The sequence below is a fragment of the Accipiter gentilis genome, chromosome 19, assembly GCF_929443795.1.
Source record: "Accipiter gentilis chromosome 19, bAccGen1.1, whole genome shotgun sequence".
NCBI lineage: Eukaryota > Metazoa > Chordata > Aves > Accipitriformes > Accipitridae > Astur > Astur gentilis.
Genome location: NC_064898.1, coordinates 3,776,985 through 3,791,338, shown reverse-complemented (window position 1 = coordinate 3,791,338; position 14,354 = coordinate 3,776,985). Strand labels below are relative to the sequence as shown.

General features: G+C 37.3%; 1 protein-coding gene across 4 annotated transcripts in view; it reads left to right on the top strand.

Moving 5' to 3' along the window:
• FRY (FRY microtubule binding protein) overlaps nt 1–14,354 on the top strand; it is a 252,456-nt gene that overhangs the window by 156,431 nt on the left and 81,671 nt on the right. For all 4 annotated transcript variants that reach the window (XM_049822900.1, XM_049822901.1, XM_049822899.1 and 1 more), the window contains 8 exons: nt 3,824–3,931; nt 8,214–8,469; nt 9,556–9,738; nt 10,625–10,711; nt 12,443–12,702; nt 13,027–13,216; nt 13,980–14,104; nt 14,290–14,347. In XM_049822900.1, coding sequence (XP_049678857.1) covers nt 3,824–3,931; nt 8,214–8,469; nt 9,556–9,738; nt 10,625–10,711; nt 12,443–12,702; nt 13,027–13,216; nt 13,980–14,104; nt 14,290–14,347 — 1,267 coding nt within the window. The remainder of the gene's footprint in view (nt 1–3,823; nt 3,932–8,213; nt 8,470–9,555; nt 9,739–10,624; nt 10,712–12,442; nt 12,703–13,026; nt 13,217–13,979; nt 14,105–14,289; nt 14,348–14,354) is intronic.

Genomic DNA, 14,354 nt, shown 5'->3' with positions numbered 1-14,354 from the left:
TGGATATCTAGTAGACTTTAGAGACACAGGGATATCATTTGACACTTGCAGAGCACAGGCTGTAGAGACCCCAGCTGTACGGAGATCTTGCATATCGTTCCTGTTAGAGGGGTGGACATGGTAGTTATGCTAGAAGAGTAACAACCCCTGGAAAAGTGTTTGAGGTGTAATGAAAAGAACATTGGTCTCTTCGAGATTGGTTTTTTTTTCATATACTGTCAAAAAAAGAGACAACTTGCTAAAAATACCATGAGTGGTAGGTAGACTGCAATGACTGGCCAAATTCAACCACCTTTTACAGCAGATATAATCTTTGTGTTTTAATGTCATCCCTCTGCCCTAGTTTGTTGCTGGGACTGTGTAGATGAGATTGTAAGCTCTTTGTGTCTGTAGCATTGCCTTACTTTATTTATATTAAATGCTAATATTACTATCTGATAGTATTTCATATTTTTCTTATAGTACTACCCAGTATACTGCTCAGTACTCACAGCCAGTGTTTATAACCATTTTGGGTATCCAGGCTATTGAGAGAGGGGAAGTGAGTTTTGAAACTCACATTTTATTCCCAAAAGATAATTGCATAGTAAAACCTTGAGCACTTATATAAGAAGCGTACTTGACCTTAGCTATAAATGTCCTTTCTATGGTTTCTCAGCATCACCAAGGTGGTATTTATTTTTAGAGTCAGTGAAAAAACAGACTTAAAAGAGTTTTAGATTTCAGGAAGTCTTACGGTTTGGTAGTAACTTTTGTCAAGAGACATAAAGATTTTAAAGGTTGGAAGATATAGACGTGTAAGTTAATATATGTTTGTGTTGTACTTTATATCCAGAGGACCTGTAACTTAATATATACACTTGAAAGAAAAAACACATCAGAACACATTTTTACTTGTTCTTCTAAGGAAAAAAAAATCCAGGATGCTTAATTATCAGTCGATCTAAAATCATGTGAAGTCATGAAAAACATCATTAGCTGTTAGTATAAGCATTTAAAATGGCCCTTTTAAAAACTGCATTGTGCATGATAACTGGAAAAGCCAATATATTGGTTTCATGTAATTGCTTATTATTTTATTCACAGAACTTCATGCTTCACTAGAGTTACGTATTTATTTTAGTTCTTATGGGCTTTAATACATAGTTACAACACTACATTTATCTATATTTTAAAGTTATGGCTTTTGTCATATTTACATATAGTTAATGTAACTGGATATCGTAATGGTATTTTTAATAACAAAATAAGAATCAGAGGGAAGTAGCTAGGCAATGAAAAGTCATAACATTTTAAGTATACAGATTCTGGAATTTTCTTTGGTAGTCTTAGACATGCTTCTGTATTTAATGACTGATCCTTTAAGCATTTATTGTTGAAGTAGTAAATGCCACTGGAGAGTCTTGCTAAAATCCTGACTAAGGGTCATACTTCGCATCCTCCACTGGGATATGAATTTCAATACCGGTTATAATTACTTTCCAGCATCTAGTTAGGGTCGGGCATCCATTTTTTCTAACATACAAACCTGTTCTTGCAAGTACTTCAAAGAGGTTGGCTGACAATACCTAACTAAAAGCTGATACCACTGGGATGGAAACCCAAGCTTCCAGGTGAGGACAGCTGTTGGCGTGTTCATCCAGAGCTCGTCCTGTTGGATTCTGCGTCGGGCAGCGACGAGCACGGAGCCCTGTGAGGCCCCCCCTTGCCAGACACTTCGCATGCTGTGCCTGGTAGCTCAGATAAGTTTGGAACTTGAGCCTCAGATTTGGATCTTCTCCTGCTAGTCTTCTGAGCAGCTGATAAGCCATAGAACACCCACAGATTTTATATTTATAAGTAATTACTCATTTGCCTTCAGAAGAGTTTCCTCTCAGACTATTATTTTACGTGCCTTCATTTTAAACCCACAAACTGTTTACCCTCGCTGGGAACTAATAAGGAAAATCTGCAAAGTTCACTTTCCATTTCAAGTCAGCAAGGAAGACTTACTGGTTTGCCTGCAGATAAAATTACCTATAGCACTTTAGTGTTTACAACTGTAAAAATATAATATTTTGCACTAGTTATTAATCCAACTAGTATTTGCATTAGCAGTAATAGTTCAAATGGATTTGTTTATAACCAAATTCTCAGATGAGAAGTTGTATTTTACTCTTTTTCAAGTCAGTTGCTGACACCTTCTTTCAAGTTCTGTCTGTTAGGATACAGATACAGTGAGACAGAGAAAATTCATTATGAAAGTAGTTTCCCCTCATTGTACAATTTAGGTCAGTAAATTAAAATCATATCATCATTTTATTAATGTAGTATATATCTAAGCTGATAAGTTTATAGGGCGTTAAGAGAATATAAAACTGTCTTTAATCTTTGAATTAAGTAAGCCTAATGTCAGTTTATGCCTTTTCTGCACCCATTATTTCAGTGAATGCTCAGTGTTAATCTATAAATCTTACTTTAGACTTGTGAGATGGTATTGCATTCAGGCTTTCTCTGTGACTGAACCCAGGAGTAAGGTAACCATATGCAATGTCCTCCTGTTGGGCGCAGAGGCAGGGTAATGTAGTAAGCAGGGCATTGGACTGGCATGCAGGAAAATCAGGTTCATTTTCTGCTTGTCACTGACTTTAAGTGTGCTCTCAAGTAGATTACGATGCTTCTCGGTGTCTCTCTTCCCTCCCGCCCCCCTGCCCCGGTTCTTTTCTAGTTTGATTGGAAGCATATTAAAGCAGGAACAGTCTTTCTCTGCATGTTTATAGGAAAGTCGATAAATAGGACCTTGCTTTTTTGATTCCTCCGAAGCATATTACAGGCTAATAATTAATAATACTGTGAGAAAGACTGTACAGTTTGAAATGCTGTTATGCTTTGGTTATTTCCTCTATACTCAATCATCAAATAATAAATCATCGAGTTAAAAATGAGCAAATTAAAAAAAAAAAAAAAAGGGGTATGTCTGAAGGACTTCTTTAATCTGCATTCTTACAAAAAAATACTGGAAACAAGTCAGAAAACAACTACATCTGTTGTAAAAATAATCAGCAGCTGAAACTTGAGCTACTTTTAGAAGACTTAAGGACTCCCAACCTCTTTGGTTCATGCTAAACTTTGTGCTCAACCACTTTCCCAGGCTGTCAGGGAGCAGTTGAGCCATTCCACAGGTCAGAGCAGCCTTGGAGCTACTAAAACATATTTTAGCTGGTAATGGTTGTTAAAGTGCTGTTGTGTCAGGCAGGGATCAACAGAAACTCTCTGGACATACCTACCTCTAAATTATGCTTCTTTTTCAATGTGATAATGTGTGGTGTATGATTTCCATTGATCTGTGCCCTATTTCGGGGAGCGGTCTGGATCTTCAGTCTTGTTGCTTGGGCTTCTTACCTATCTGCTATTTGCTTTATACAGCTGGTGTAATATAGCTGCATTGTGATGGGGAACACCCCAATATTTTCCTCATTGCCTCATCCAAAGCTTGCATCACACAAATGCTGATCTCGATGGAGGAATCCTACACTGTAACTCCCATCTTGATATATCTGCCAGTTCCTCTTAGAAAGAAACAAATGAATCAGTAATAATTGATTTTTCAAGTACTGTATAGATACAATGCATGAAAAATGTCAACATCAGAACCATTCATTCAATAGAAAGATTTATTCATGTTTCCTTCTTATTTCATTTATACTGCCTAGCTTTCTGTCCTGATGTTCTTAGTAGGCCTCTGGCACTCCATTATGTCCAGCCCTTTTCTGAAAAACTCTAGGTGGATCATTTAATACAGTTACGTGTTAAGCTTAGTCAAAATTCTGTTTTAATTTTTCAGTGGTGAAAGAAAACCAAAAATCGATCTGTTCAGAACATGCGTTGCTGCTATTCCTCGATTGCTTCCTGACGGAATGTCAAAACTTGAGTTGATTGACCTGCTGGCAAGGTAAGCTGTTTAAGCATTAAATGATTGCTCAAGGGGAACAATGAAAAACTGAGCCGCAATGTCACTGTTTCTTAGACAAAACCATATGCTTGTAAAAAGTAATCTGCTATTAATGGATAAGACATAGAAGTCCTAGCATCTTTTTACAGTCATTGTGTTTATATTACAGACTCCTAATATTATAAGAGAGTACACATATCATCCAGAATTCTTTTCCATCAATATGTAGGTTACATGATACTCGCCATTCTTCATGATATGCACCATTTATTACCTTTTTTTAACCATCACAGCATTCTGATTAACAGGAGAGAACATCTTTTCCGTGTAGTGGAAAAACATGGAGATACCTGTTCAGTTTTGATTTATGATTCCCACATGTCTGTTTGGTAAAACAGAATGTGCTAGATGTGGTATCTTCCCACAGCTTTCTTAATTGATAATAATTATTTTAATTTTATCATTATTATTATAAGACATAAAATAAAGAAAAGGATAAGTTTAAATATCCTTTCCTCCCTGCTTGTGGTCCACTGAATTTATCTAGGTGGACTTCACTTCACTGAACAAGGTAGTCTACAGCACTTGACTGCTAAAACAGTTAGGTTTCAGGATGTCAAATCAGTGACTTACTGCAAATAATTATGATAACAGTAGAGAAGAGTCCATTACATTTCAGTTCTAGTATCCAAGTCAAAGATTCCAGCATGTGTTATTTATGTAAGTGGATTATGGTAGCAGATCGAGCCACAATGCCCTTGCAGCATATTGGTCTCAGGTAACAGTGACAAAGCAATCTTTGCCACTCCTTTCTTGCTTTTGAAACATCTGTGAGGAAAGGCAGATGTGGGAGCCAGAGGGTTACATGCAAAAGCAGGTTTTTCTGCTCTGTGAACACCCAACTCCCAGTGATGTGCTAAAACAGGGAAACAATCAGTTCTGCTAGTAGTAAAGAGTACAGACAGCCAAACAAGCCCAAACCGCAGCCAACGGTAGGTGTGCTGTGGTGCGTGGCCAGCTTGATTTCCTTGTGTTTACATCCTCTGCCGTAAATCACTTGTGGGTTCTTTTAAATCATTACATTATCAAATTATACAGATACCATATTAAATAGTTACATCAGTTCTGCTTAAGGGAAATGAAAAAGGACATGTTTTCCTTTAATCCGATATTTTAACTAGCTTTCCATCCTTAGTAATGGCCTTAACTGAGCTGGTAGAAAGCACATATCCATTCTGGTCACAGCTCTTCAATCTCAGAGGATTGTCCAGGACAGACCCGTCACTACTCTTAAGACCAATGTGGATTTCTTCATAAATTAGTGCTTCCCTCCTTAAGCCTCGCAACTGTCAATATAAACACTGGTCTATCTTTATTCTATCATCAAACTTCATGCAAAAATGGTCAGTTGTGATTCTTTAGCCATGATCGGTTTGTAAGCATTTCTTGGGTAATTTCCATCCTGGGACAATGCAAGCAGTAGGTTTGCTGGGTTTTCTGACTCTGACTGTGAGAAGAAGTGACACATCAAGAGGAGCTGGGGAGAGCATCTCTAGAGCAACTTTGGAAGCAATTACATGCTCAGCCTTTCGCCAGCAAGGGGACCTTTGGGAAGCTGTTTTCATCTCCTACATGTACTCATGCTGCAGCATCCTTGAGACACGGATACTGTTTTAAGTCAGATTCTCAAGTGTAAGCAAGGGAAACACAATTTAGGTAAAAGTAAGTGGATGCGTAATAGGTTGGAAAGCAGTTAACAGACAGTTCATGGTTCAGGAGACGTATAGTGTGGTGTTGAAATAACTGGGTAAGGTCTCAGTATTGTAGAGCAGGATCACAAACCGGACACACAAAAAAGTGATGTTCCTATGAAAAGGCAAACTTTATTCACATGTATAAATAGAAATAAGTCCGAAAGATTCCTGAAAAAATTCTTCTGGTCTAATCAGTACCACGGATGCCTGATATGGAGCACAACGTTCAAGCCGGGACATTGCAGTTGAACAAGAGACTGACCAGAGAACAAGGGAAAATAAGATTGGTGGGTTGAAAGAATTAGGTCTTTTTAATCTGGGACAGCATGGACTGAAAACAGTCTACAAAAATACAGCTTCAGAGGAGAAAGTAATAAGAAAGTTTAAGGAATTAATATCTGGCCTAATCTTAGTGCAAGTCTCCAGACTACCCCAGCACCAGAGCTGCTTCTACATTCTCTATACTATCCCATGTTTATTTAGGTCCAGATTGACTGCTTCTCCCAGTTATGAAAAAGTAGTCCCAGGAGGTAAGTCTTTGCTGTTCTAGAGAACACTGCATTAAAATATTGTGTCTTTTCTGGGTCAGAGACTAAAATACAAGGATAAAAAACTTTGAAGAGGTGAGGTTTCAGTTCCTCCCTGGTTTTGGGAAGAACCTGAGCAGCTGTTCTGCCAGGGATTTGTGTGGGGCTGTGTTGTTGGGATGGAAAGATGTTAAATATTTTCTTTTCACTGAAGGTAAAATAACATCTTTGGGTTAATGGGTTCTTTTATTCAGTTTGATTTGAATTTTTCATCCTCACAACAGATGTGTCTTTTGGCGGTTTCCAGAAGGAGTCTGTAAGTCAGCAGCTAGACTTTCTTCCAGGACAGCTTTATTCAAATTATAATCCATAAAGCAGATGTCAAGTATATACTGTACCTTTTGCCCTTTCACTGCCCACTGAAACCATTCATTAAAAATTCCCAAGTAGGTCTTAAATTTAACTGACTCAAGTGCAAACAAACAAACTAACATTTACTTGCTTCCACAAGCTGCCTGTCATATAGTGGTAATACATAGATGTAGTCTTATGCTCAGTTTGAATTTCATCTCATTTGGTAATGTAGTTGTGCAGTAACTTGGGCTTAGAGACGTAGGTCTTTTGTATCCTCTTTTCTGTTATTGCTTTCTGTCATCGTGGAAATCGGTTCATGGATGACTTAATTGTAGTCTCAGGGGTTTTGCGTGTTTTTCTGGTTTTGACATTCCAAAGAGGAGACAAAAATGGTCCTCTCAGCACAACAAAATACTGTGTTTCCAAATTTATATAGAAAGTCACGTGGTTATTAAAGCATAACAGTTATTTTTGGAGCCATATTCACCAAGGGTGAAGTTTCATGGCAGTCACTTTCCTTTGACTTAAATGAAATGTCCCCTGCCTCCCAATTAGGTAGCTATAATGAACCACATTTGTTATGAGCCACATCTCATCATACACTTCCAACTGAATGGAATTTGGTTCCACTCCATTTGGCTGTTTTGTGGTTTTTTCTCCTAGCTTTCTGTCCATTTCTTCATAATGCATCCTCATTTTCAACTGTAGATTAAATGTAGATAAAATACTTTGAAAATGAGTTCTAATGAGTTCACACTACAGAAAATGACAGTCTCATGGGTGATTAAAACAAAATACATCATAAAGGCAATGAACCAAAAATTGCAGAACACACTGATCTGAATTTACTTTATTCTGCCAAGCTACCAACAGAGAAGTTGTTTGATAATTTTTGTGTCAAAAGAAAGTATAAAGGATTTTTATGTTGAAAAGAACTTGAACGTGATGCAAATACAGAAGGAAATAAAATCTGAAAATGGAGTCTAAAATTGCACCATCTTTGGGAAGGACTTTGGGGGTGCCTAGTGGGATTTTAAAAGTATGGAAAGTCCTGAGGCTGTTTTTCCCATTTCCCTATCCTAAGCTGTTGAAAACATAAAGCAGTTTTTTAATTCAAATGCTTCCTTTTATTTCTTTTGAAGATTTGCTTTCAATAATTGTGATTTGCTTCTTGACTAAAGATTCATTTTAACTATTAAGCAGCTGAGGTGTTGTGATCCTTTTATTTTTATATTGAAAGTAAGCAAATACATAAATTATGACATTACGTATTAACCTGTAAGCCTTTTGTTATCATAACTAAATAGAAGTTATTTTAGAAGTGAGTAAATCAAAAGTATATTTGGTTCGGGGAGACAGCAAAGTTGCTAAATAATGTACTTAAAAGATACTATCTTTTGGGAGTGGAACAAAGAATTCTTTTGGATGCCTTAATATGTTCAGGTGCTGTTGTAGCAAGAATTACAGTATAAAACAGGTTAAGGATGTTAACTGTGGTCAGTAATAACGAAATCATGATAGCATCATTGAAGTTTACATTGTCATTGGGAGTTTTCCATCAGTGTTAAGTTACCGAGAAACATATGTCCCTTACCACAATAAACACTCCTTAGATTTTTATTACCTGACATTTTCTTTTACTTACAGGCTGTCTATCCATATGGATGATGAACTTCGACACATAGCACAGAATTCTCTTCAGGGTCTACTTGTTGACTTTGTTGACTGGCGGGAGGATGTACTCTTTGGTTTTACTAATTTTCTGCTACGTGAAGTGAATGATATGCATCATACCCTTCTTGATACTTCACTGAAGTTGCTGCTACAGTTGCTTACACAATGGAAGCTTGTAATACACACTCCGGGAAAAGCTTCTGAACAGGCAAAAACCAGATCTGCAGAGGTATGAAATCAAGAGATCGGTGTCCTAACATTTATACTCATTGAAGGCAGAAATTATGTTCCTTGGTATTGCTGTGGTTTATGTATTTTGTATTTACTCACCTGAGAAGAATTCACTACATAAGATTTTTTAAGGTAATTAGTTGAGGTGTCTTTTGAGGACAGCTGTGTCCTTGTGTAATACAGCAGATGTTACTGTTGTTGAGCAACATAAGAGAATGCATGTCAAACTGAAAAACGCACATCGACAAAAGCAAATAAGTATGTGTATGTCGTTGTGGCAGAAGGACATTTTCGCAGGACAGAAACTGATAATGCTAGTGGGAACACTGAGAAGAGTGAAGTGGATCTTCCCTTCCCCTAGCCGTTTCATTTGGCTGATTCAGAAACATCAAAGAACCAGATTGTTTCTACAGCCTGCTATCTCCATGTGTTACAAACATTCCTGGGAACTGAACAGCTTTGCCTCTGCCTCTCCCATCTGCACTGTCCCACAGATATTATCATTACGAGAGATCATTTTCAGGCTTCATATCTCCTAACTCAATCACATTGGAAATGTTTTCCTTTGGGCAAGCATGATGTCTACTTTATATCACAGGGGACCAGTAATTAATAACAGTATTACAAAAAAAGGTAGAAAAGAGAAATCCTCACATACTTTTCAGTAAATACTGTTACACTTTACTGGTGGGGTCAGGTTCTGGAGGTCACCTACCTAAGCTGTTGCCTGCTACAGGATCAAAGAAGGACCTGAGGCCCTACTATCTGGAGTAGAAAAATTGTGAAGTCTTCACAGTCTGACCTGCCCATTCGTTTTTTTAGTGGAGGATGGAACAAAGCAGGTTGAATTGCAAATTAGAGAGAGGGTTTTGGACAAAGGACCCTGCTCATGTACTGGTTTTGTGGAACAAGATAAAGCAACAAAACTTGGTTGTTTGAGGGAAGGCTGTCAGTCTCCTACTTCACCATTTACATGGCCTCTGCATTTTGTTTCTTTATATGTCCTAGCTAAATAGAATATTTCTTGGAGACCTGGTTTTCAAACACCGTCACTCCATTTTTCCCCCCTTGCACTCTTCTACAGTTGATACCAAATGGATCCAGCCACAGGATACAGTCTGAAAGAAGCCCCTATTCTAATGTACTGCATGCAGTCGAAGGATTTGCACTGGTTCTGCTGTGTAGTTTCCAGGTTGCTACACGTAAACTAGCTGTTTTAATCCTCAGAGAGATCCGTGCTTTATTCCTGGCCCTTGGCCAGGCAGAGGTATGATTTTCCTTTTCTGGAACTTTGAATTAAAATTGTCTAAAGATAAAGCTCAAAACTGCTATTACGGTTGCTTTTAAGATAATTGCTGTGGTGTAGCAGGTATGCACTTAGTTTTTAAAAAAGCATTTGATCCGAGTTTACCATTTCTATTTGCCTTAGCACTGCGAACCTTTCTGTGTAGTCAACAATGTAACATTAATAACTGTACGCTCTACAAGAAATTGAAGGGAAACACGTACAGCAACTTAATATTGTCTCTTGGCATGATGTGAATGTAAAAGACACTGTAAAACCTTTTTTTACTGCTTGGATCATTTTTGTACTGTCAGGATTATAAATTTGTACTGGAAATTAAACTCATTCCTGTAACATACCATTTTGTGAAAAAAACACAGCATAGGACACATTTAAGATTATTCACATACATTTTCCTTGTATAGTAAAGACCTCTAAGTCTTTTTTATGGTTATAGAAATACGGAGAGTCATGTGTGTTGGCGGTTACAGCTCAGTGAGCCATCTAAATGCCTAAGAACACAAATATGTGTGTTCATGGCAAAGGAATGCTTTAATAAACAGTAAGCTAATTTTCAGTGTTTTGATACCAGCTATCCAAAGTCATTTGGGATTTTCTGATATGTGCTTTTGTTTGGTAAGCAGTGAGCTACAGCCACAAATTAACTTCATTTCAAACCACAGCCTGGACTTGGTTCTGAGCTTAATATGAAAAAGACAAAATACACCCATCATTACCAATGAATTTTTTTAGCCATTTGAGATTCATGTCACAATTTTTAGGTGGTTCTATTTCCTATATCAGAAAAATAAGAAGGGAAATAATTTGGCCAGTAGAGCAGTTGACTTTTGTTCTCTGTGTTATGCAGGATGATGACAGGCCTATGATTGATGTCATGGATCAATTGAGTTCTTCTATTCTTGAAAGTTTTATTCATGTGGCTGTTTCAGATTCAGTAAGTACTACTTTACTGTTACTGCTAGTGTTTACATAGTGCATGGACATAACAAATATCAGACATGAAATACTAAAAATAAAGTTGCTAGAAATCAAAGAAATCATACAGCTTTAAGGCTCCAGGCATCTACCCAAGAGCTCCAAAGCTTCACCATGTCCCAGACAATCTGTTCCATGAAAAAAATCACATTATGGATATAGAAGATGCTACCAATAGAAAAAAAAATTATAACAAAATTTATAATAAAGCTACCTAGATCCTGGTCCTGTGACCTGCATCCAAAAAAACCATTGAGAAAGTCTTATTTCCAGCACCACCTAATGCTTGGGGTGCTTGGAAGTCACTCACTGCTGTCATCTGTTCCAGAAGGGAATAAGCTTTAGCTCCCTTGTACGCTCAGAAGTGGCCTTGCCTGCACGCCTAAGCCTGAGCTCTAGAGTAATTCACAGCTGGGGTCAATCCCTGCTTTCGCTCTCTCATGGGTTTAATGTGCCTAACATGCCACCAGAGGAAGCGGAGATGCAGTAATTATTTTGAATGAAGTATCAGCAGAAGAACTGATACATAGGGCAACTAGTTTTGCATACTATCTTAGAGATTAGTGCCCTTGTCCAGAGAGCAGAAACTCTTAAGTTTTGGGCGCTTTTCAGCCTGATTAAGTTTAAAGCAACAACCGATCCTTACCCCATGAGTGCCCTTCCCAGGGGTAGGAAGGGGAGATGGAACTGGTGGTGAATGAAGTTGGGCCACTGTGCAGCTGAAAACAGGAAAGTTGAGGGATTAGAAACTGAGCAAGCAAGAGGCATTCTGACTGTAACCCAGGAATTAGGAAATTCAGCTGAAATAACAGCACCTGGGTTTGGTGTTGCAGTTTCTATAGGTGAAGGTTTGGATTTCGTGCTTTAATTCTGTGTATGTGTTGCCTGTGTACCTGGTTTCTGACAAGTACAGCAGGGAGTGGTAGTTCAGTAATTACTTTTGTAACTGTTACATCCTATTTGAGGTCTGATAAGTGAATAATAAGGATGCCAAAATACATGTCTTTAAGTTTTCATTTCGTGAAGTTGTTTCCTTAAGACAAAATTTAAATTACAGTACAGAAAGAGTTTGTTGATAGGAGAACCCTACTTGCCACTGAAGGTAGCAGGATTTAAAGTGGATTAAAACTGCTTAAGTGCCTGCTTCAGCCTCTTAATTCCCTACACACACATTCAAATGCCCTGATGAATTCTGAAGAATATTTATTAATAGCAATGGTATTTATCACATTGTCATAGCATGTAGGAGTCTTAATCATGGGCTAAGGCTCTGTCCGGCTGTTCAGACAATGAACACAAGGACGGTCTGTACCTATTAAGACAGCAGCGTCATACAAGAGACAATGGATGGCTGCAGGCAGCAAGGAGAGAGAATAGAGTAACAATGAGATTATACTGGTTAGCATAATCATCAGTTATTGTAGAGTTTAAGGGCAAGTTATTGTGCCTATCGCAGTAAATAGGAGCTTTAAGGAAGAACCGGAGGGGAAATAATGAGGTAGCTCTTATCAGCATTTGTGAAAAGCTCCCTCTGAGTGAAAGGGCAATGTGATGGGAAGCATAAAAGTGTTGCTTTAAAAAATCCAACAGAAGTTGGCCATGGAGCTTGAAAATAAAGACAAGTACTGAGGGGGAACATGGCAGGGAATAAATGACTGTCACTGTGATTTTTTGTCTTTTCTCTCTGTAGACAGCAATCCCATTAACACACAGCGTGGATTTGCAGTGGCTGGTGGAATGGAATGCCGTCCTAGTAAATAGCCACTATGATGTGAAAAGTCCTTCCCATGTCTGGATATTTGCACAGTCTGTTAAAGACCCATGGGTTCTTTGCCTCTTCAGTTTTCTGAGGCAGGAGAATTTACCAAAACATTGTCCTACAGCTCTCAGTTATGCTTGGCCATACGCTTTCACGAGGCTACAGCTGATAATGCCTCTTGTGGATCCAAAGTAAGTGGCAATCTGCGTTTAACTTTCATTTTTATGGGTTATGTGATTTTAATACAAGCTTTTTTGAGTCTCATGTTTCAGTATCAGTCCGTAAGTCCTGCAAGGTACTACCTAGACACTCAGTTTTGAGTTTCAAAATGGCAGTTTGTAAGGTAGAAGACTCCAGTTTTCTACCTTCATTTATCTTTCCCATGTATCATGTCATGTTGAATTGTAACTGGTGGATACGTAGCATGTTTTATTCCCTTTTAAAATATTTTGAGATACTGTGTAATTAAGACTGGGAAATGATTTTAATAATTTTGATTTATTTTTAAATTCTAGTATTCCTGTTAATGCAAAGAAAACAAGTACTGCAAGCAGTGGAGACAACTATGTTACTTTGTGGAGAAACTATCTTATTCTCTGTTTTGGAGTAGCAAAGCCCAGTATTATGAGCCCAGGACACTTGCGTGCTTCAACACCAGAGATCATGGCTACCACTCCTGATGGAACAGTGAACTACGATAATAAGGTGATGCATCCTTTTTCAAACAAATTATTTATTTAGGGGAGTTTTAAACTGCATCTACATGCAAAATCATATCCTGATGAAAGTATTTCAGTTAGTGGAATATTTTGATATATCCAAACTGCTTAAGGCTCATAATCAAACAGTTAAAACATCTGTATAATCTGTATCAACATGATGTGTCAATAAATATTTGGCAAAAGCCATGGCATTTTCAAAATACTATATTTTTTTTGCATTCTGGGTCATGCATATTCAAAATATGGAAGTTCCGGCCATATGTGTTGAAGTGAACTTTAGTTTGTCATCCCCTTTCTTTCCTTATAGAGCACTCCAATTTGTAAACTTAGAACATTATTAAGCAATAAGGCAGATTTCTGAATAAACATTGTACTGTCAGACATGAAGGAATATTATATGAAATACAGTTTCAAGTAGTAGCAACCTGAGAGGAGCAGTACCTCCACAAATGCAATTACTGGAATATTTTAATGAAAGAACAAATTAAGTAAATGACAATAATCTGAATGAAAGCAAACAGATTTCCCAGATGTATTTATTTGTGTGAGGCCTTATTGAGATGATTGTGATATAGTGGACATCCAGTTAGACTCGTGCATTGAAACACATAATTGTAAAATCATTTCAGCATGTTTTTAAAATACATATTTATTCTTGGACAATGTTTTTTTGTAAAAAAAATTATATTTACTCAATAATGATAATCCTGACAATTAAATTTCAATAATTTCTTAATATATTTTAGGCTATTGGAACTCCATCTGTTGGAGTCTTACTAAAGCAGCTAGTGCCTTTGATGAGACTTGAAAGCATAGAAATAACAGAATCACTTGTATTAGGATTTGGAAGAACAAATTCCCTTGTTTTCAGGTACTTCCCCACTTACTATATTCTTGATTATTTGCCTCTAATCCAAATGCATTATTTTTGTTGTCATTTAAATATACTCAAATTTTTATTTGCACTTCAGACATTTGTTTTTATATATTGAATAAAATATTGATGCTTTTCAGAGAAGACTAAATTTTGTTTACAAAGTGTTTTTTTAAATTTAGGGAATTAGTAGAAGAACTTCACCCACTAATGAAAGAAGCCCTAGAAAGAAGACCAGAGGTTAGTT